This window comes from Pseudorca crassidens, chromosome 20, assembly GCF_039906515.1.
Source record: "Pseudorca crassidens isolate mPseCra1 chromosome 20, mPseCra1.hap1, whole genome shotgun sequence".
NCBI lineage: Eukaryota > Metazoa > Chordata > Mammalia > Artiodactyla > Delphinidae > Pseudorca > Pseudorca crassidens.
Window position 1 is genome coordinate 26138470 of NC_090315.1, and position 21637 is coordinate 26160106.

Genomic DNA, 21637 nt, shown 5'->3' on the forward strand with positions numbered 1-21637 from the left:
TAAACCAATCACAGAAATATATGGAAAAGTTGCTTTAAAAAAAGCAAATTCAGAATTACGAGTTTGTTATTAGTAGAGGTATATAAAACATGGACAACTGATTTTGCAGAAAGCTAAAAAAAAGATATCCAAGGTCAGCTTGTCATATTATTTAGCTCAGAACTCAAATCATTCTCCAAATTCAAGAGATACAGCACACACAAGTGTTTTAATTTCTAGAGTATAAGTTTTCCCCTTTAGATTTAAAAAAGATCACAAAAGCAAAACACTGAAAGCTCTTTCTGTCCAGTGTCAAGGATATAAATTGTTAACAAACGTTGTTTATTAAGAATTCACAGTAATTGTCTTGTAGAATTTGCAGGTGACAAGAAATCGTGGCAACAAAATTGTAGAATAACAAAGTGTTACATAAGGAAAAAAAAAAGTAAAATATAATGCTTTGAAAGAAATTGTTGTAGAATAAATTACATTTTAAATCAGAATAACTGACAGCCTTACATGAAACATCTGGGCTGCTGTTTAGAGTGGCTTTTAAAACATATAGCCAGCTAAAGCAGGGAGAGAGCAGAAAGCAAGGAAAGGGCGCTGGACTAGCTCTGAGATGTGGGCACTGCATTCTCTTCTCTGTGCTTCAGTCTTCTCATTAATAAAGTTGGAGCAGATAATCTTTCTTGTATCTTCAAAAAAACCAAAATCTCAAGGTTCCTTCTGATCATGAACAATACAGCAGACACCATTTTGTAAGAGAGCATACTCTTCTCTGATTGAGAATTATTCCTGTAGTCACAACTAGGCTTTTCCTATCCTGTTCATCAGTTGACACACTCCTGAAACAAGGAAGCGTCCTCACCAGACAATAGCAGAACTATAAAAATGTTCAGGCATTTAGGAGGTTCTTTTAATGCCTAATAATCATATGAAAAGTGACAAAGACACTGACACAAGCTATTAACAAGTCAAAATAAAAGGAATGTTTTTGATCTCTTTTGTGATTTGAAATGTGGAAAATCCTTTGCTTTTTGTTAAACCTTTGGGGTGAACATCTCCCCTCACAAAAGGTACATCATACTTTATTCCTACACACTTCAGATGTTGGGATTAGTAGGTTTCCTGAAATTTGAGGGCACTTGAGGATTAATACCTTGTGTTAAATTTGGGATCAATGGTGTCACAAATGACAGTGCTGTACAAGTGCACCTAATGCTGCTTCTGAATTGAAGATATTCTCTCCTCCAGATTTGCCTTTTTTGTTCTATGTTTAACACTGGGTATTATATTCTCTGTGAAGGGTGTAATAACTTCCACAAGATGGCTAAATTTCTTCTTAAATTACTAAAATTTATGGCTTTCACATTAGTAAACAATTTGCAAAGTTTTCTCATTACCTCAAAGATGAAAGACTATATATACAGCAATTAGCATTATTCTGGAAATAATGCCTAAAATTTATTAGTTTCATTCTCTTCTCTTCATATCATATACTGCCAAATGTTTAACTAAGAAATAAATGAGATCTAATACCCACCTATAGTTCAATGAATAATAATAAGCCAGTCTCACAGGTGTAGAGAACTAACATATGGACACCAAAGTGGGAAAGTGGAGGGGGTGGTGGTGTGGTGTGATGAACTGGGAAATTGGGATTGACATGTATACACTGATGTGCATAAAATAGATAACTGATAAGAACCTGCTGTATAAAAAAATAAAATAAAATTCAAAATAGCATAAAATAATAAGCCAGTCTCAGGCTAGCTTAGCTATTGATCGTCTGGTTCTTTAGTTCCTAGCCTACACTGAGATGATGTGTCTTCACTGGGTTAAGATTTACCATTATGGCCTCTCTCTGTATTTTGCATTTTCTTTAAATTATGAGGAAATGTCGGTCAATATGAAGACCCTCCTTTCTTTAGTTTAAGAGAAAACTAGCCTCTTGCAGATAAGTTTGAGTTTTCTACCATGAAAAACAAAGATTTCATTTGTTTTAGCAGCAAGAAAATTTAGAATCAAATTTGTTGTCCAAGCTTTGCTGAGTTGCCTGAAATCATGTACTTCTGTGCTTTTTTAAATGTTAAATGTCTTCTTTAAAGGCTTTGTATTTTGTAGGCCTCTTCATACCCTTTTAAGAGACAGCAAGATACAAATTTCAAAAATAAAAATACAGGGGCTTCCTTGGTGGTGCAGTGGTTGAGGGTCCGCCTGCTGATGCAGGGGAAGCGGGTTCGTGCCCCGGTCCGGGAGGATTCCGCATGCCGCGGAGCGGCTGGGCCCGTGAGCCGTGGCCGCTGGGCCTGCGCATCCGGAGCCTGCGCTCCGCAGCGGGAGGGGCCACAACAGTGAGAGGCCCGTGTACCACTAAAAAAAAAAAAAAAAAAAAAAATACAGTTACAAGTGACTAGTTAAGCATATTGTATTATTTTCTACTATAGATGTTAAAGACGATTTAATAGTTTTTTTTAATGGATATAATTTTACATAGAAAATATGATAATTTTCCTTTCATTAAGAATGAGATCACAGTTATTATTTTATTAAGGATTTACTAAATACTGTCTGGTGTGTTACCTACTAAAATGCCTTTTCAGCTACTGAAAGAATTTAGCTACCTAATCTGGCTCTGGTTCATTAGTTCATTGAACACTACATTCGTTAAGTCTTTTTACCTTCCCAAGTTATATTTTTAAAACAGGAAATTATGCTGACTTTAAAAAAACTTAAATCAAGACAATACTATTTGTAGGCTTTCCTATCTTCTGGATGGTATATACTTTTTTAAAAATAAAAAATGTGATATAAAAAGCATTTTGAAGGAGTATTATACATGTATCATGTTTAAGGTCACAGTTTTCATTAATCTGAGAAAACATACAGATGTGATACTTTAAAAAAATCAGTGAAATCCAGTGAAACTTTAATTTCTCATTTCATTGAGAATTTAACTACAAAAAATATCAAAAAGGAGAATTTATCTTTTAGTTATAATTCAATAAATGGATTCCTTTCTATATATATCTTAAGATCGAAAATCTCAGTGCCATAAATAACATGATTGAAGAATCATGTAACAATGTATATTTTAATATCAGATTTGTGTGGTGATTTAGAACAATAAATATCACACAGTGAAAAATTTATCATAAACTAAATGCAATAACAAGAGGAAACAAATGCTTATGTACACATTACCAAGGTCTTTACAATAAATTATAGTGTACAGTTCCATCACAGCATATTGGTATACAAAGTCACTAACGCAAACATTGGAAGAAATCTGTCATGTAGCTCTTTAATCTTGATTTAATAAAGTTTGTACAGTATCAAATAATATCAAAAGTCTAAAAAAACACAATGAGTTTTTATATCATGTTTATAAATTATTGTTTATATACCATTAAAAAAAAATAAGGTCAAAAGTGCAGTTTAAAAAAAAGTGGAAATTGTTATTCTTGGTAAGAACTAGAAAAACGTACTGTCCCAAGTAAGAAGCAACCTAAAGGCTTATACAGTTTCTTAGGCATTTTCCTTTAACTCTCAAACAACCTTGGTTACCATATCCTACAAGATAAACCAATACAAAGGGAGTGAAATAATCTTTTTATAAAAATAATACAAAACACAGATCTAGTAATGAGAAACACTGGAAATAAATATAATGATAGGCCTCCCCCCAAATGCATTAAATGACTTTTTGCTCACAGGAATGAATGTGCTATCACTGAATGTAATAAAACTTGGGAAATTTCAAAGCATTTCTAAAAATTTTAATCTATGTCAAGTTTTTATGTATAACTGGCAATGGTGCATACATCCCAGGATTATGAAACTTTTTCGTATAACTAAGACAAAATATGACTTAAAGGTGCTAAATCATATCACAGAAAATAAAGACTAAGGATCCAGTAATTAAAAGGCAGCAGTATAGAAACTAGTCAAGAAGAAAGATGGACAAAACACAACTCTGTGTCTTAATTGGCACTTATCACAGTAACTAGTTATATTTTGACAAATTCTAGAACAAATGCCTATATTGAAATACGTGTGATACATGAACCACTTATATAAGAAACTGAAAGGGTAAAATTACTGGCTTATAAACCAAATTAAATTTAGAGAAAAGAAAAAAATAAAAGGAATGTGAAGAAAAATCTTACTTTTAAACTTATTGTGGGATCAAAACATTGACAGAGCTGTATCAATCAGGAGCGGTCTTCCTGCTGCTAAGACCCGCAGGCAGCTGAGCCTGGCGCAACACCACCCCTCATCTCTCCAAATGCTACTATGTAACTGGTGCTTTGTTTGTAGGACACTGAGCAATAGAGGCTTATTTTTTGTTTTTTACTGAATGGAATAAGTTCCCAGGTTGGGTTAACATATATAGACTGCCTGAGACAATAAAAACTTCACCATTACATTAGGTTAATGGGAAATGAAGATCTTCCTGGCTCTGACAGGAGAAAAGGGGTGGCTGCTGAAAACAGTATGGGTGCTCTGTAGGCTACATACGTACATACTTAATAATTAATGTCACCTTCAGTAGAAGATTAAAAATCGATGGATATGGATGCTTGTGCAGAATCTTCCCGCCCTCTGACATAAATTTCACAGGGAATCTCTTCCATTACTCTGTCTTCTAGGGCCTGTTCAGGGCACTCGTGTGCCTGCTTGAAAGTGTAGCTACTCTTTTTGAAGGTGCTATTAAATGTTTTCATTGGCTGCGGTTGTGCAAAATCATTTCGGAAGGGAAGTTCCATGGAACTGAGGTTGGTCCTGCTTTGTTTGATGCTGGGTGCCTGCGATCCACAGTGATGGTCGTGGATGCACCGCGACGCCATGGAGGAGCACCGCGCCTTCTGGTAGCTGTCCAGTTCCTCCGACAGGTCGGCCAGGTCCGCAGACATCTCCTTGTCTCTCAGTGAAAACAGTTCATAATGAGGAGGATCAAACACTTCTTGGAATCCAGTTTTATTAAAAGCAGTTTTGCAAGCCATGACCTTTTTTCGAGGCTGTTTCACTTGTACTAAAATAGAAATAATGAGAAGGACCAAGACAATCCCTGACGTAATGCCAATAATTGTTCCGTGAGTTTTAGTGATTTGTTCAAACAGTCCTGCTTTTTTCTTTTCTGCAGAAAAGAGAAAGAAAAACGATGAGGCTTTTAAAATTTGTTCATGAGTCCTGTCACAAATTGGTAAAGTATTTTTAAGTAAAGCAGAACACTTCTGTATTTTTTTTCAAATACAACACAGAAAATGCAATTTAAAATTAGGTTTTAAAACAAAATAATCCCATTACGACTTCTGGTTAAACTAACCAATCATAACGCAGCTAGACAGACTACGAAAAAGGAAAAGGACTTGGTTCTTTACTCAGAAGGTACGTGAATACATAGCTTGCAGATCAAAGTAATACATGAATACAGAAAACACCAAAACAAAATACCCTTGTTCTATCAAGTTTAGCTTTCTGTTCTATGGTAGTTTTGAGTATACCCATAGTATTTCTACTGATGGCCATAAGCAAGAGAATGATCTGACTAACCCTCTCAGGTATGTTATCATGGTCTACTGTTTTTGAATGATTACCTGAAAATACTTTCTCTCAAGTACTTCAGATACCCATATCAGATTACATTAACTTTCCATAGTAAGATATTTATTGAACTCTTGGGAGAATAAAAGGGAGATAAACTTTAGTACTGAAACAGTGATTTGATAACCAGTTTGTAGACATTCAACTAGTATTACCACAAGCCATATTTATCTTCCAGGGAGTATATACTGGAAATATAGTGTAGGAAATTCATGGAATAAAAAAAGCAGTCCTTATAATGATTCTGTTTTTACATTGTAAGACTGAATCCATCAGTTGATTTTTATTAAATAGTATTTTCATTTAATTTAAAAAATAAGAATACTCTAGGTTACAATCTAAATTATTATGAGAATAAGGTAACTTTACAATAGAAATGACCAAGAAAATAAGGGCAGGAAATACCATGATTGACTTTTGAACAACTTTAAGGTAAAAAACATAGTCTATAAAAAAAATGCTTTTGGTGAGAATAAATATTTTTCTTCACTTTTACCATATCCCAGAAGTCTATGATCCATTAAGGAGAACATTTATTTTATATGTGTTTATTCCAGCCAAAGCAGTTATGCCAAGCACAGTTGTAGAAAAAGACATTTTAATTTTTTCTTAATGAAAGGCAATGGACACTCCTCTCTCAAAAAGGCTGGCCTTTGCCAATAGACTCACCTTTACAATGATTTTCATCCCAAGGGTATGCACAGTTTTGAACCCCATTACAGACTAAAGAATTATTGATGCACATGTTGCTATGGCAAAAGAAAGTGCTGCCTGTGCAGGGAGCTGTAGGAAAAAAGGAAATTTTGTTGCTAAGAACTGAAAGCATACAGATTACAACTCATCCTGATTTATTTTACATTTACTCTTATAAAGTCAATATCTTACCTCAAAGGCTTTTTTGTGAACACACTCTGTACTACACAAACAATAAGACAAAGGCCAATATTCTCTGTTGCTGACTCATGTAAACCTGAACTTAGTTTTGGCACCAAAAGACTGTTTTTAGTGTAATGACAATATGAATATACGGTCATCCCTTGGTATCTGAGGGGGATTGGTTCCAGGACCCGCTGCAGGCACCAAAACGTGCAGATGCTCATGTCCCATAGTAGGCCTCTCCATATCCAGTTCCTCATCTGTGGATTCAACCAACCATAGATCATGTAGTACTGTAGTATTTGCTACTGAAAAAAATCCATGTATAAGTGGACTTGCACAGTTCAAACCTCTGTTACTCAGGGGTCAACTGTATTTCCCATGGTTCTTATGAAACTAGTATATAGCCCGGTATATATATATATATATATATATTTTTTTTTTTGGCTGTGTTGGGTCTTTGTTGCTGTGCATGGGCTTTATCTAGCTGTGGCGAGCGGGGGCTACTCTTCTTTGCGGTGTGCGGGCTTCTCATTTTGGTGGCTTCTCTTGTGGAGCACGGGCTCTAGGCGCTCAGGCTTCAGTAGCTGCGGCCTGTGGGCTCAGTAGTTGTGGCTTGCAGGCTATAGAGCACAGGCTCAGTAGTTGTGGCGCACGGGCTTAGTTGCTCCATGGCATGTGGGATCTTCCCAGACCAGGGCTCGAACCCATGTCCCCTGTACTGGCAGGTGGATTCTCAACCACTGCGCCATAGCCTGGTACATTTTTTCAAAATGTTAAAAGAAAATGTTAGCAAAGACGTGGAGACACTGAACCCTTGTGCATTGCTGGTAGAAATGTAAAATGGTGCAGCTGCTGTGGTAAATAGTATGGCAGTTCCTCAAAAATTCACATAGGTTACCATAAGCTCCAGCAATTCTCCTTCTAGGTATATACTCTTAAGAATTGAAGGCAGAGACTCGAACAGATACTTGCTGTTCATAGCAGCATTATACACAAGAGCCAAAAGGTTAAAGCAACCCAAATGTCTGTTGATGGATGAATGGATTACCACAGACAAAAAGGAAAAAAAACACTCTTCGGAATTTCAAAAAAAATGTTTTAAACAGTAAAGATATATGGAATATATGCCATTGAATTTCATATTTGATATAATTCTTAAAAAAACCTTAATGGTCTCAAAGCTCATCATAAGGACAATAAGTATTAGTTACATAACATAAGCTGTTAGATTAAGGATAGAAAAGCCAAGGAAGACGTATGGTGATATTTTATTCAAGTACAAAATTAGCTAGTGTACCCACTTCTGTTGTGTCATATATATCACAAAATCATATTACACAAATGTGTGTACTTTAAAATAGAACAAGTGTCCTAGAGAACATATAACATTTTTGAATTCCTCATTTCTAAAAACTGGAGTTTTGTTTTTTGTTTATATATCATACCATAATTCTATTATATACTATATCATATTACATGCTGAATTCTTATTTTACCTATTTTATCCAGTTCACAAATGGGGATACAGGGAAGAGAAGCTATTTTCAAGACAGGGTGAGTGAAGTTATAAACAGCACTGTGGCTTCTAGGTATTCTGATTTTCTGAATGAAACTATCATCAGCTCTTAACGTTTATCAACAGAACATTATATGACAGTACTTTGATGGCTCTTCATAGTTCCAAAAGTGGCAAAAAAGACAGGTTTTCTGCAGTGTTTCTTATTGATTGAACAGTGAGTGGAAAATACCCTTAGTTTTTTATCATAGAGTTCTTTTTTTTTTTTTTTTCCGGTACGCGGGCCTCTCACTGTTGTGGCCTCTCCCGTTGCAGAGCACAGGCTCCGGATGCGCAGGCTCAGCGGCCATGGCTCACGCGCCCAGCTGCTCCGCGGCATGTGGGATCTTCCCGGACAGGGGCACGAACCCGTGTCCCCTGCATCGGCAGGCAGACTCTCAACCACTGCGCCACCAGGGAAGCCCCCATAGAGTTCTTTATAACTGTTCTCCACATTATTTAAAGCAATTAGAGAGCAGCACTGATATTGTCAGATTTCGTTTTGTAGAAATGTGAAGTATATTTAAAATTACAAATGTATTAAGCTTTATGGATTTTCAAAGGACAAGCATAGCTGTTTATAATGAGAATCAATGTATGAGTTATTGACATGGGTTGCTAATGACATGCTTCAATTCAAAACTATATAAAATGGCTGAATTATAAGTCTTTATAAATAAGGGACAAAGATAACAGCAAAAATACTGCTGTTATGAACTACTCTCTACTTAAAGCCTGAGGACTTTCTCCTTTCCCCTTTACTCACTATGGGTCATGGTGTGGGAGAGAAGAGGGGGTTAGGATTTTAGCTTCCCTCTACTTCTGATGAGATGTGTCAATGATGGTGAAAGATGGTTCTCTCCTTCAATTAGGTCTGCAGGGGACCCGTAGGGCAGTAAGTCACTGAAAATCACACTATGGATTTATTCTAACAAAAATATCTTCTGCTGCTTTCACAGTTCTAGTCCTGGAAATTACTTTCCTAAAACCATTCCCTTTCTTAAAGAGTGAGGTATATATTAGTATTCAGTGCTTGGGAAGAAGTCAAACATATCCTGGTTGCTATTCTATATCATTCATTTTAGCCAAGTTATACTATTTTAGTCACATCTGCAATCTACAATGAGTAGAAATGAAGTGAATCTCTCATGCAGAATTAGTCCATTTATATAAACCTCAGAAATATTTTCATGGATGGATTAATAATAATTACAAATCATTAACATTTTAGAGAACAAAAGAGTTTAACAATTTGAATTAATGATAAGCATGTAAAAATGTACTGTTTGGAGCTCTCAAATGTGCTTATCAAATGGACATTCTTAAACTGGGACTTTTGTTTTATAAAAATTCACAAAATCCTTTATTTTGATCACACACTTTTTTTGGAGGGGAGGTTTTCTTTTTCTTCTTGGGTAATAAAAGCTACATTTAGGATATGGAGCTAAGTCTACTGCAGCCTTCAATTAGTCTGACCTTTAGTGACTAGTGTAAAGATATCACTTGAAGGAGGCTTGTCACCTGTTTACTTATCAGATTTGTATTAAAGAGAAATCATTAGTGTTTATAGAGAAAACAGCTAAAACACGTTAGAGAAGAATTTTACATATAAGTTTAGACCACTGCCAAAATAAATATAATGTGAGTTAAGAATGTGAACAAGTAGCCATATTTAAAAGTCTTTAAAAATAAACTGGTGGAATTAATTCTGCTGATAGTTTACTTAACCTAATATATCTGTGCAAAAAGTTAATGCAGCAGGACCAAGGCTGCTACCTTTAGAAGGGTCCGTGTGCAAGGCTGGCCCTTAGCTGGCATCTGGGAACTTGGCTTTCCTCTATTACCTGACTGATAAGGTGGTTCACGGTGCCTAGAGTTTGTGTTAACAATGTCATCTATGCCAAATACTTGCTTTCCTTCTGTGAATCTAGAATTTCGGTATATGCAAGGCAGACAGTGCCGATGTGAACAGCCCCCAATATAAAACCTTGGGTGCTGAATCTCTAAATGGGCTTTTCTGGGCAGAAACATTTTACATATTACTGCATTTTCTGGTTGCTGGAGAAATGAACATACTCAGTGTGCCCCACTTGGGAAGGAGAGAGCATAATGAAGCCTGTGAAAGGACTTCTCCAGATTCAGACAATCTTTTTCCCTTACTGATCCTTTCACTGTAATAATCTTAGCTGTTAGGACGAATGTATGTTGGTCCTAGCAAATCACCTATCATGTGGATGGTGTTGGGGAGCCCTGAAACAATATCCAAAATGGTATCATTTTAACATGTAATCAATATAAAACATTATTAATGAGATATTTTACATTCTTTATTTCATACCAAGTCTTTGAAATCTGGGATCTATTTTTGTAATTATAGCACATTTCAATGTAGACTGGCTGCATTGTTAAGTGCTCACCAGCTACATGTGGCTGATGGACCCTGTACTGGGCAGCATGGGTAGTACAGATGTTGGGAGTAAATGTACTGAGGAAAAAAGTAAGAAGCCTAAAAGGCTTTCTTGCTAACTGCATCTTTGTATCAAGCGCTGATTTGAATTATTTGAAACAGTAAAACAGCCTTTGTAGGGTTGTTTTTTATTTTTCAAGTTTGAAAAGTTTTCAAAATAAAACAATTTTTAGAAACAAACTGAGGTTATATCTATAGATCGATAAAAAGCAACAGCACAGTCTACTTGTGGCAAATACCACTGCTGAACTCTTGACATTTCCCAATGCTCGAGGAATTCACTACACCCAAAATAACTCAACACTTTCTTTTATCCATTCAGTTTTCATTTTCCAAGTCAGTCGGGCCCCAGAAAGTGACTGTCACTTTGCATCCTTGTGGAGTCTGTCTCCACAACTCTTCTTTCTCCTCACTGTCACTTGTTTGGTTCAGACCTTCCTGGTTTCCCACCTCAATCATGGAAGTAACCTCCTAAGTAGCCTCCATGCCCCAATAAAAGTACAGCTCTGATTATATCATTTTGTAGTATAACATGCTTCAAAACTCCCCAATGCCTGTCTAAATAAAGCCTTTAGTTTAAAGGTCTTCAAATTCTAGCTTTAATCTACCTTTCCTAGTTCATTTCTCTCTGTTCTCCTTTCCACTACTTCTTGTGGGCCAAATTAACTCTGATTCTATACCTTTTTCATTATAGTACCTCTGCTGGAATAATAACCTCAATTAACATTTCTACCTTCTAAAATCTACCTACCCTCAAGGATAAATCCAAAGGACCTTCCTTCAAGGACTACTTGCTTCATAAACAATGCTGCCCACTAGAAGTAACTTTGATATTTAATAAGAAAGCACTTTGTTTTCTGTCTTAAATGGTCTTTGTCATAGTCAATCCTGTATTTACTTCATTTGCATATATGCCACCTCACTTAAGTGACTGTAAGATCCTTTAGGACAGGGACTGTATCATCCATTTTCGTATCTTCATAGCAAACACTTCATATTGTAAAAGTTAAATAAATGAATGGAAGGCAGGTAGGAAGACTGGTTGGCTAAAATTAACTTCATAACCCAACTGACCATCTGGCAATTCAAAAAGATCTTTAAAATTAAAGATAGAAGAGTTCAGCTACAGTAAAGACTGTATATGGTCACATACAACCACAATTTTAATATAGAATCCAAGGAATAATAATATAATACTTTGAAATTATAAGTAAAGGGTAAAATTAGTAATTTCCAAATTTCTCAAGAAAAATATCTGATAATATCTTACTGTTATATTGAAATATTTACTAACTTTGGATTTGCAAAAATCATATAGCTTATCATTATACCATACTCATCAGTCAGGACATAAAAGCTAAAACATTTGTCTCATGAGGACAATAGATATTATATACCACTTATTTTTTCAAATATATGTGATGGGAACATACACATGCAAGTGTATCCAGGAAGTCTGGGTGAGTCTTTAAATGGTAGTTTTCTTCATATAGGAGATGACTGTGAGGAAAGGAACCCATTAAACAGGCTAATCAGCCCTACCCAAATGTAGATTAAAGTTAAGGGCCATTCAAAACCAAGTCAAAAACATGATGGTGTAAAAGCAGTTTTTTGTCAAGCTAATGCAATATGATCTGCACTTACAATAAGCAAAATCAACAAAATAATTAGGAAATACTGACAAGTCACTTGTACTTTTATAGGAGAGACAAAAGCAGTGAACCATTTCGCCTTGTGAGGATTTGTTCACTTGAATTACCAAGGGTTTAAGGGAAGAATTCTAAAATCTGTTCTCAAAGTTTCTCCACCTATAAGCTGGGTCAGTGTGTCTACACATGAGCTACAACATCCTTTAATACTAAAAAGTTCCCACATGCTCATAAAACAGTAAAGATACCTTTAAAGACTTAGGCAATCAGAAAAAGACAAAATCCCCATTGTAACCACAAGGAAGATGTCTAAAGGATATGCACAGAAGGAAATCTAAATGTGTCACTACAAAAATCAACCAAGCACAAAAGAAGGCTGTGATGAAGGAAATAAGGGATAACAAAACTGTTAAGACATATAGAAATCAAACAGCAAAATTGCAGAAGTCCTTCCTTATTAGTAATTACTTTAAATGTAAATGGATTAAACTCTCCATTCAAAAGGCAGAGGTTAGCAGAAAAGATTAAAAAAACCAAGATCCAACTATATGATATTCTATAAGAGATTCACTTTAGATCCAGAGACATAATTAAGTTGAAAGTAAAAGGATGGAGAAAGATATTCCATACATATAGTTACCAAAAGAGAGCTGGGCTGGTGATACAAATACAGGCATATGTTGGAGATATTGCTGGTTTGGCTACAGGCTACTACAATGAAGTGGGTATTCAAGTACTCACATGAATTTTTTGGTTTCCTAGTGCATATAAAAGTTACATTTACATTTTACTGTAGTCTGTTAAGTGCGCAAGTAGCATTATATCTAAAAAACACAATGTACATACCTTAATTAAAAAACACTTTATTGCTAAAAAATGCTAACCACCATCTGAGCAAGTCTTTTTGCAATAGTAACATCAAAGATCACTGATGACCATAACAAATGCAATAATAATGAAAATATTTGAAATATTGTGAGAATTATCAAAACATGACAGAGAGAAATAAAGTGAGCAAATGTTAGAAAAATGGTGCCAATAGACTTGTTCAACACAGGGTTGCCACAAACCTTCAATTTGTGAAAAATACAGTACCTATAAAACGCAATAAAGTGCCGTGCAATAAAACAAGGTATGGCTATTATCAGACAAAAACAGACTTTAAGTCAAAACTGTTACAAGTGACAAAGGACACTGTACATTGATAAAAGGGTCAATTCACCAAGATATAATAATTATAAATGTATATGGACCAAAAATCAGAGTCCCAAAATATAAGAAGCAAACATTGTTAGAATTTAAGGGAAAATTAGACAGTTCTATGATAACAGTTGGAGACATCAATACTCCACTTTCAATAATGAATAAAACCACACAGAAGATCAATAAGGATGGAATTCCCTGGCGGTCCAGTGGTTAGGACTCTGCACTCTCACTGCCAAGGGCCTGGGTTCAATCCCTGGTTGGGGAACTAAGATCCCACAAGCCAAGCAGGATGGCCAAAAAAAAAAAAGGCCAGTAAGGAAATAAAGGACTTGAACAATACTATAAACCAATTGGACCTAACAGACATGTATAGAAAACCCCACCCAACAACAACAGAATATATTTTTCTCAAGTGTGCATTGAACATTCTCCAGGACAGACCATATGTTAGGCCAAAAAAAAAAAAAAAAAAGAAAATCTTAATTGTAAAAGATGGTCATAATACAAAATGTCTTTTCCAATAACAGTGAAATGAAACTAGAAATCAATAATAGAAGGAAAACTGGAAAATTCACAAATATGTGGAAAATAAACTACACACTCTTAACCAACCAATAGGTCAAAGAATATATCACAAGGGAAATTAGAAAACACCTAGAGACAAATGAAAATGAAAACACAACATACCAAAACTTACAGGAAGCAGCGAAAGCAGTGCTAAGAAGGAAATTTATAGCTATAAATGCCTACATTAAAAAAAGGAGACAAAAAAGGGAGAAAGACCTCAAATCAATAACTTAAAGAACTAGAAAAAGAAGAGCAAACTAAATTAAAAGTTCCATGCCTTTGTCAGAAGCATTAAAATAATAAAGATTAGAGCAGAGATAAATAAAACAGAGGAAAAAAGACACCAGAGAAAATAAAAACCACCAAACTTGGTTCTTTGAAAAGATCAACAAAATAGGCAGACTTTTAGATACAATGACTACGAAAAGAGAAAAAAGAGATTAAAAAGACTCAAATTACTAAAATCAGACATGTAAGTTGGGACATTAGTGTACATTTTACACATATACAAAGGATTAGAAAAGAATACTAAGAACAATTTGTATACCAAAAAAAAAAAAAGGCTAACCTAGATGAAACAGACAAATTCCTAGAAACACACAAACTACTGAAACTGAACAAAAAGAAAAAAATCTCAATAGATCTCTAACTAGCAAGGAGACTGAATCAGTAATCAAAAACCATTCAACAAAGAAAAGTCCTGGACCAGATGGCTTCTCTGGTGAATTCTACCAAACACATTAGAAAAATTAACACCAATCCTCAAACTCTTCCAAAAAGTTGGAGGAGAGATCACTTCTTACTCACTTATTGGCCAGCATTACTCTGATATCAAAGCCAGACAAAGATACTAGAAGAAAATAAAACTGTAGACCAATATCCCTTATGAATATCAATGCAAAAATATTCAACAAAATACTGGCACTGAATTCAGCAACATTTTAATATGATAACCAAGTGGGACATAAGGATGGTTCAACATACAAAAATCAATCAATGTAATACACTGCAATAACAGAATGAAGGGGAAAAATCCACATGATCATCTCAAGTGAATCAGAAAAAGCATTTGACAAAACTGAACACCATTTCATGATAAAAACACTCAATAAAGTAGGAATAGAAGAACACTTCTTCAATGTGATAAAGGTTATATATGAAAACCCCACAGCTAGTATCATACTCAATGGTGAAAGGTTGAAAGCTTTCTCCCTAAGATTAGGAACAAGACAAAAATGTCCACTTTCACTTCTATTCAATATAGTGTACTAGAAGTGCTAGCCAGAACAATTAGGCAAGAAAAGGAAATAAAAGCATCCAAATTGGAAATTGGAATTGGAAATCCAAATGATAAAGTTATCTCCATTTGCAGATGATATGATCTTACAAGTAAAACCCTAAAAGACCACACACACACACACACACACACACACACACACACACACAGATTCAGAGCACATAAACTAATTTAGCAAAGTTGTAGCATACAAAATCAACAAAAATTAGTTACATCTCTACACACTAACAAGGAACAAATGGAACATTTACAACACATTGAAAAGAAGAAAATTCTTAGGAATAAATTTAACCAGGGGGATATAAGATGTACGATGAAAAGTACAAAATGTTGCTAAAAGAAATTAAAGAAGACAAATAAGTGGGAAGATATCCTGGGTTCATGGATTGAAGACTTAATATTGTTAAGACGACAGTACTACTCAAAGCAATCCACAGATTCATTGTGATTCCCATCAAAATTCCAAAAGTATTTTTTGCAGAATAGAAAAACTTATTCTAAGATTCATGGAATCTCAAAGGACACTGAATAGTCAAAACAATCTTGAAAAAGAACAAATTTGGAAGACTCTTCCTAATTTCAAAACTTACTACAAAGCTACAGTAATCAAAACAGGTGGTACTGGCATTAGAACAGACAAATAGACCAACGGAATAGAGTAAAGAGCCCCTCAAATAAACCCTCACATATATACAGTCAATTGATTTTTGACAAGGATAACAAGACTATTAAAAGGGGAAAGAACAGTCTTTTCAAGAAATGGTCCTGGGAAAACTGTATATTCACATGCAAAAGAATGAAGCTGGGCCCTTATCTTATACCATATTTAAAAATTAACATGAAATGGATCAAAGTCCTAAATGTAAGAGTGAAAACTATAAAGCTTTTAAAAGAAAACAGAGAAAAGGAGTGACGTCAGCAAGATGATGGTGCAAGTTCTCCCTTTGTCTCTCCCCTTCAGTCTACAACCAGTAAAACAACCATAACTCAACTCTGCCCAATAGACCAGATGCTGGAGAATTGCAGACATCTGTATATCTAAAGGTGGGTGGACTGGAACACAAAGAGGAGGCAGCACTCAGGGAACAGCAGAGTCACTGCCTGTGATCTCTGCCACTTTGTTTCTATGGCTGAGCCTGCAACCCCAGAGAACCTGGTAGCGGCAGGGGAGGCGGCCATACAACACCCGCCTCCTGGCTGCAGTGGTACCTGCAGCCACAGGGAACCAACGTTACTGGGACCTGCAACCCCAGCTCCCTTCTTCCCCTCCCCCTACTCCCACGGTAGCAGAGCCTGCAACTCAGTAGACCCTGGACGTGCTGGAGGTGCCCGCAATCCCAGTGTCCCAGGTGGCGATGCCAACAGCAGCAAGGCACCAACAACCCTGGAGGCACAAGCGATGACAATAAAGAAGATGCCAACGAACAAACTGCCGATCCTCAAATGTATAACCGGAGGCAGCTCCAGTAAAAGAAACCAAAAACTTGTGTTATAGTGCCACCTACTGGAAAACTAAAGAAAGGCCTCAAATTACTAAACTGTTGAACCCTTAGAATCAAGTGGGGTGGGGGGCGGGGTCCAGTGGGTAAGGCTCTGCACTCCCAATGCAGGAGGCCTGGGTTTGATCCCTGGTCAGGGAGCTGGATCCTGCATGCACGCTGCAACTCGGAGTCCGCATGCCTCAACTAAGAAGTCCGCAAAAAAGCCTGCATGCCGCAACTAAAAGATCCCACATGCAGCAACGAGGGTCCTGCGTGCTGCAACTAAGACCCGGTGCAGGCTAAATAAATAAATATTAAAAAAAAAAAAAAGAATCAAGTGTTGGGGGGGAAGCTTTGTTACTTCAAATGTGCGATCAGAGGAACAACTCATCAAGCACAATGACGAATCACGGTAACACCATATCACAAAAAGAAAACGAAAGTCCTCCAGAAACCAAACTTAAAGTATCAAAATAATGTGATCTGACAGAGGATCCAAATTAGCCGTCACAAAGAAACTCAACCAGCTACAAGAAAACTCAGAAAGGCAGCTCAATGTACTCAGGAATAAACTAATGAACAGAGGTAATACTGTATCAAAGTGACTGAAACTCTAAAAAAAACCAAACAGAAATTCTGGAGTTGAAGAACTTAATAAATCAGATGAAGAAAGCACTGGAAAGACAGCAGACCATATGGAAGCTCGAAGATAGAAATCTAGAAATGAAACAGGTAGAAAAGGAGAGAATTAAGACCAAAAAATGAGGAAATTCTATGAGAACTATCTAACCCTATTAGGAAGGGCAACGTTAAGATAATGGGTATCCCAGAAGGAGAAGGAGTCAGAGAGTTTATTTAAATAATAGCTGAGAACTTTCCAAACCTGGAGAAGGAACTGTACATACAAGTCCATGAAGCTAAAAGAACATCTAATTACCTCAATACAGAAAGATCTTCTCCAAGACACATTGTATTAAAACTGTTGAAACTCAATGACAAAGAAAGAATTTTAAAGGCAGCCAAAGGGAAAAAAAGATGGTAACCTACAAAGGAACCCCCATCAAGCAAGCTATCAGCAGATTACTCAGTAGAAACTCTACAGGCCAGGAGGGTGTTATGACCCACTCAAAATATTGAAAGACAAAAACTGTCAGTCAAGAATAGTCTTTCCAGCAAAATTATCATTCAGATATGAAGGAGAAATATAGGCTTTTCCCCAGACAAACAAAACCTAAGGGAGTTGATCAACTCTAGACATGCTTTACAAAAATGTTGAAAGGAACTCTTCTACCTGAAATGAAAAGGCAAAAGTATACAAAACTTTGAGTAAGGTGATAGACAGAATCAGAAAATTGCAACTCTGTATCAGAATAGGTTGTTAAATACTTGATCATAACATAAGGCTTAAAGGAAAAAAAACTGTAAAAATAACTATAGCTACTTCAATTTGGTAACAAACTCACAACATAAAAAGAAATAATTGGGACATCTAAAACACAAAAGGGGAGAAGGAAAAGGTCAGGACTCATATAGGCAAATGAAAACAAGATGTTATCAACAGAAAAAAAGAGTATTTTAACTATGTGATATTTTTATACAAACCTTATAGGAACAACAAAACATAAAAACAGAGGAAACTGAGAAAACATACTAGAAAATGACCAAACTAAAATAGCAGACAGAAACACAAGGAAAAAAACCACAACGGAGATACAGACCAACCAGAAAACAAAAAATAAAATGGCAGTACTATGTCCTGATTTATCAATAATCACCCTAAATGTAAATGGACTGAATTCACCAATCAAAAAGCAGAGTGGCTGGACTAATTAAAAAGCAAGACCCAACCATATGCTGCCTCCAGGAGACTCACTCAGCTTTAAAGACAAACATAGGCTCAAAGTGAAGGGATAGAAGATGATACTCCAAGCAAATGACAGCCATGGAAATCAGGTGTAGCCATACTCATATCAGATAAAACAGACTTCAAGCCAAAAAAGGTAACAAGAGACAAAGATGGACATTATATAATGATAAAGGGGACAATTCATCAAGAAGATGTAAGTTATTCATATATATGCTAACATAGGAGCACCAAATTATATAAAGCAATTAACAGACCTAAAGGGAGAAATTGACAGCAACACCATAATAGGGGATTTTAACACCCCACATACATCAAAGGATAGGTCATCCAGACAAAAAGTCAACAAGGAAAAGTACACTTAAATGAAAAGTTAGACCAGAAGGACTTGATAGATTTGTACAAAACATTCTATCCAAATGCATTCTTCTCAAGTGCACATGAAATATTCTCAAGGATAGACCATATGTTGGGACACAAACAAATCTCAGCAAATTTAAGAATGAAATCATATCAAGTATCTTTTCTGAGCACAACACTATGAAATTAGTTATCAACCAGAAGAAGAAAGCTGGAAAAATCATAAATTTGTGAAGAACAAATGCTACTGAACAAGAATTAGATCAGCAAAAAAATCAAAGGAAAAATTTAAAAATACCTGAAAATAAATGAAAATGAAAATACGACATACCAAATCTATAGGGATGCAGCAAAAGCAATACTAAGAGGGAAGGTTATAGTGATACAGGCCTGCCCTGAGAAACATGAAAATTCTCAAATAAATCTAAACTTACATCTAAAGGAACTAGAAAAAGAAGAATGACCAAAGCCCAAAGTCAGTAGAAGGAAAGAACTAATGAAGATCAAAGCAGAAATAAGTGAAACAGAGACCAAAAAGACAATAGAAAAGATCAATGAAACTAACAGCTTGTCCTTTGAAAAGATAAAATTGACAAACTGTTTGCTAGACTATGAAAAAAAGAGAGAAGGCTCTGATAAAAGGAGAAATAACAAGGATACCACAGAAATATAAAGGATTATAAGAGAATATTATGAATAGCTGTATGACAACAAATTGGACAACCTAGAAGAAATGGACAAATTCTTAGAATATCCAACCTTCCAAGACTGAACCATAAAGAAATAGAAAATTTTAATAGACTCATCCCCAGTAAAGTGGTTGAAACAGTAAACAAAAATTCCCCCAAAACAGAAGTCCAGGACGAGACGGCTTTACAATGTGAATTCTACCAATCATTCAAAGATTTAATACCTATCTCTCAATCTCTTCTAACAAATTAAAGAAGAGGGAATACTTCCTACTCATTCTACTAGGTCAGCATTACCCTGATATGAAAACCAGGCAAGGACACCACAAAAAAATTATAGGTTCATCTCTGATGAACACAGATGCAAAAATACTCAATAAAATATTAGCAAACCATACATTAAAAGGATCATATACCATGATCAAGTGGGATTTACCCTAGGGATGCATCCATAAATTAATGTGATACACCTCATGAACAAAATGAAGGATAAAAACCATGATTATCTCAATAGATGAAGAAGCATCTGACAAGATTTAATACCCATTTATGACAAAAAACTCTCAATAAAATAGGTATAGAAGGCATGTACTGAAAACATAATAAAGGCCATATATGACAAATGCACATCTTACATCATGCTCAATGATGAAAACTTAAAGCTATTCCTCTAATACCAGGAACAAGGCAAGGATGCCCAATCTCGCTACTCTTATTCAACATAGTATTGGAAGTCCTAGCCAGAGCAATTAGTCAAGAAAAAAAAAATAAAAGGTATCCATATTGGAAAAGAAGAGGTAAAACTGTAACTATTTGTGGATGACATGATTTTATATATAGAATACTCCAAAAAATTCACTAGGGACTTCCCTGGTGGCACAGTGGTTAAGAATCCACCTGCCAATGCAGGGGACATGGGTTCGAGCCCTGGTTTGGGAAGATCCCACATGCCGTGGAGCAACTAAGCCCGTGCACCACAACTACTGAGCCTGCACTCTAGAGCCCACGAGCCACAACTACTGAGCCCACGCACCACAACTACTGAAACCCGCATGCCCTAGAGCCCATGCACTGCAACTACTGAGGCCCATGCACTCTAGAGCCCATAAGTCACAACTACTGAGCCCATATGCTCTAGGGCCCATGTGCCACAACTACTGAGCCCTCATGCTGCAACGACTGAAGCCTGCGTGCCTAGAGTCCATGCTCCGCAACAAGGGAAGCCACGGCAATAAGTCCATGCACCTCAAAGAAGAGTAGCCCCTGCTCACCGCAACTAGAGAAAGCCCACATACAGCAACGAAGACCCAATGCAGCCAAACAAATAAATAAATAAAATTCAGGGACTTCCCTGGTGGCACAAGGGTTAAGACTCCACGCTCCCAAGCATGGGGCCTGGGTCGATTCCTGGTCAGGGAACTAGATCCCACATGCATGCTGCAACTAAGGAGCTGGCAAGCCACAACTAAGACCCAGTGCAACCAAATAAAAAATAAATATATTTTTAAAAATTCACCAAAAAACTTTTGGAAATAATAAATGAATATAGTGAAGTTGCAGGGTATAAAATTAATATTCAACCATCTGGTGCATTTCTATACACTAATAACAAACTAACAGAGCAGTTAAGAAAAGAATCCCATTTACAATCACAACAAAAAGAATATAATACTTAAGTGTAAACTTAACTAAGGAGGTGTAAGACCTCTACAGTGAAAACCATAAGACCTGTTGAAAGAAACTGAAGACACAAATAAATGGAAATATATTCTGTGCTCATGGACTGGAAGAATTAATATTGTTAAAATGTCCACATTACATAAAGCAAGCTACAGATTCAATGCAATCCCTATCAAATGCCCCAAGAACATTTTCACAGAAACAGAACAAAAAATTCTAAAATTTATATGGAAACACAGAAGACCCTGAATAGTCAAAGCTATGCTGAGAAAAAAGAACAAAGCTGGAGGTATCACACTCCCTGATTTCAAATTATATTACAAAGCTGTAGTATTCAAAATAGCATGTTATTTG

General features: G+C 36.0%; 1 protein-coding gene across 4 annotated transcripts in view; it reads right to left on the reverse strand.

Moving 5' to 3' along the window:
- Positions 1-414: 414 nt before the first annotated feature.
- The window catches only part of NETO2 (neuropilin and tolloid like 2), a 71878-nt gene continuing 50655 nt past the window's right edge, over positions 415-21637 (reverse strand). For 2 of the 4 annotated variants that reach the window (XM_067717897.1, XM_067717895.1), the window contains exons 8-9: positions 6259-6372; positions 3058-5122 (exon numbers count right to left, since the gene is read on the reverse strand). In XM_067717897.1, the coding sequence (XP_067573998.1) occupies positions 4542-5122; positions 6259-6372 (695 nt within the window). In that variant the 3' untranslated portion in view covers positions 3058-4541. Of the gene's footprint in view, positions 2356-3057; positions 5123-6258; positions 6373-21637 lie in introns of those variants that run through there. The other 2 variants (XM_067717896.1, XM_067717899.1) reach the window with 2 other exon arrangements.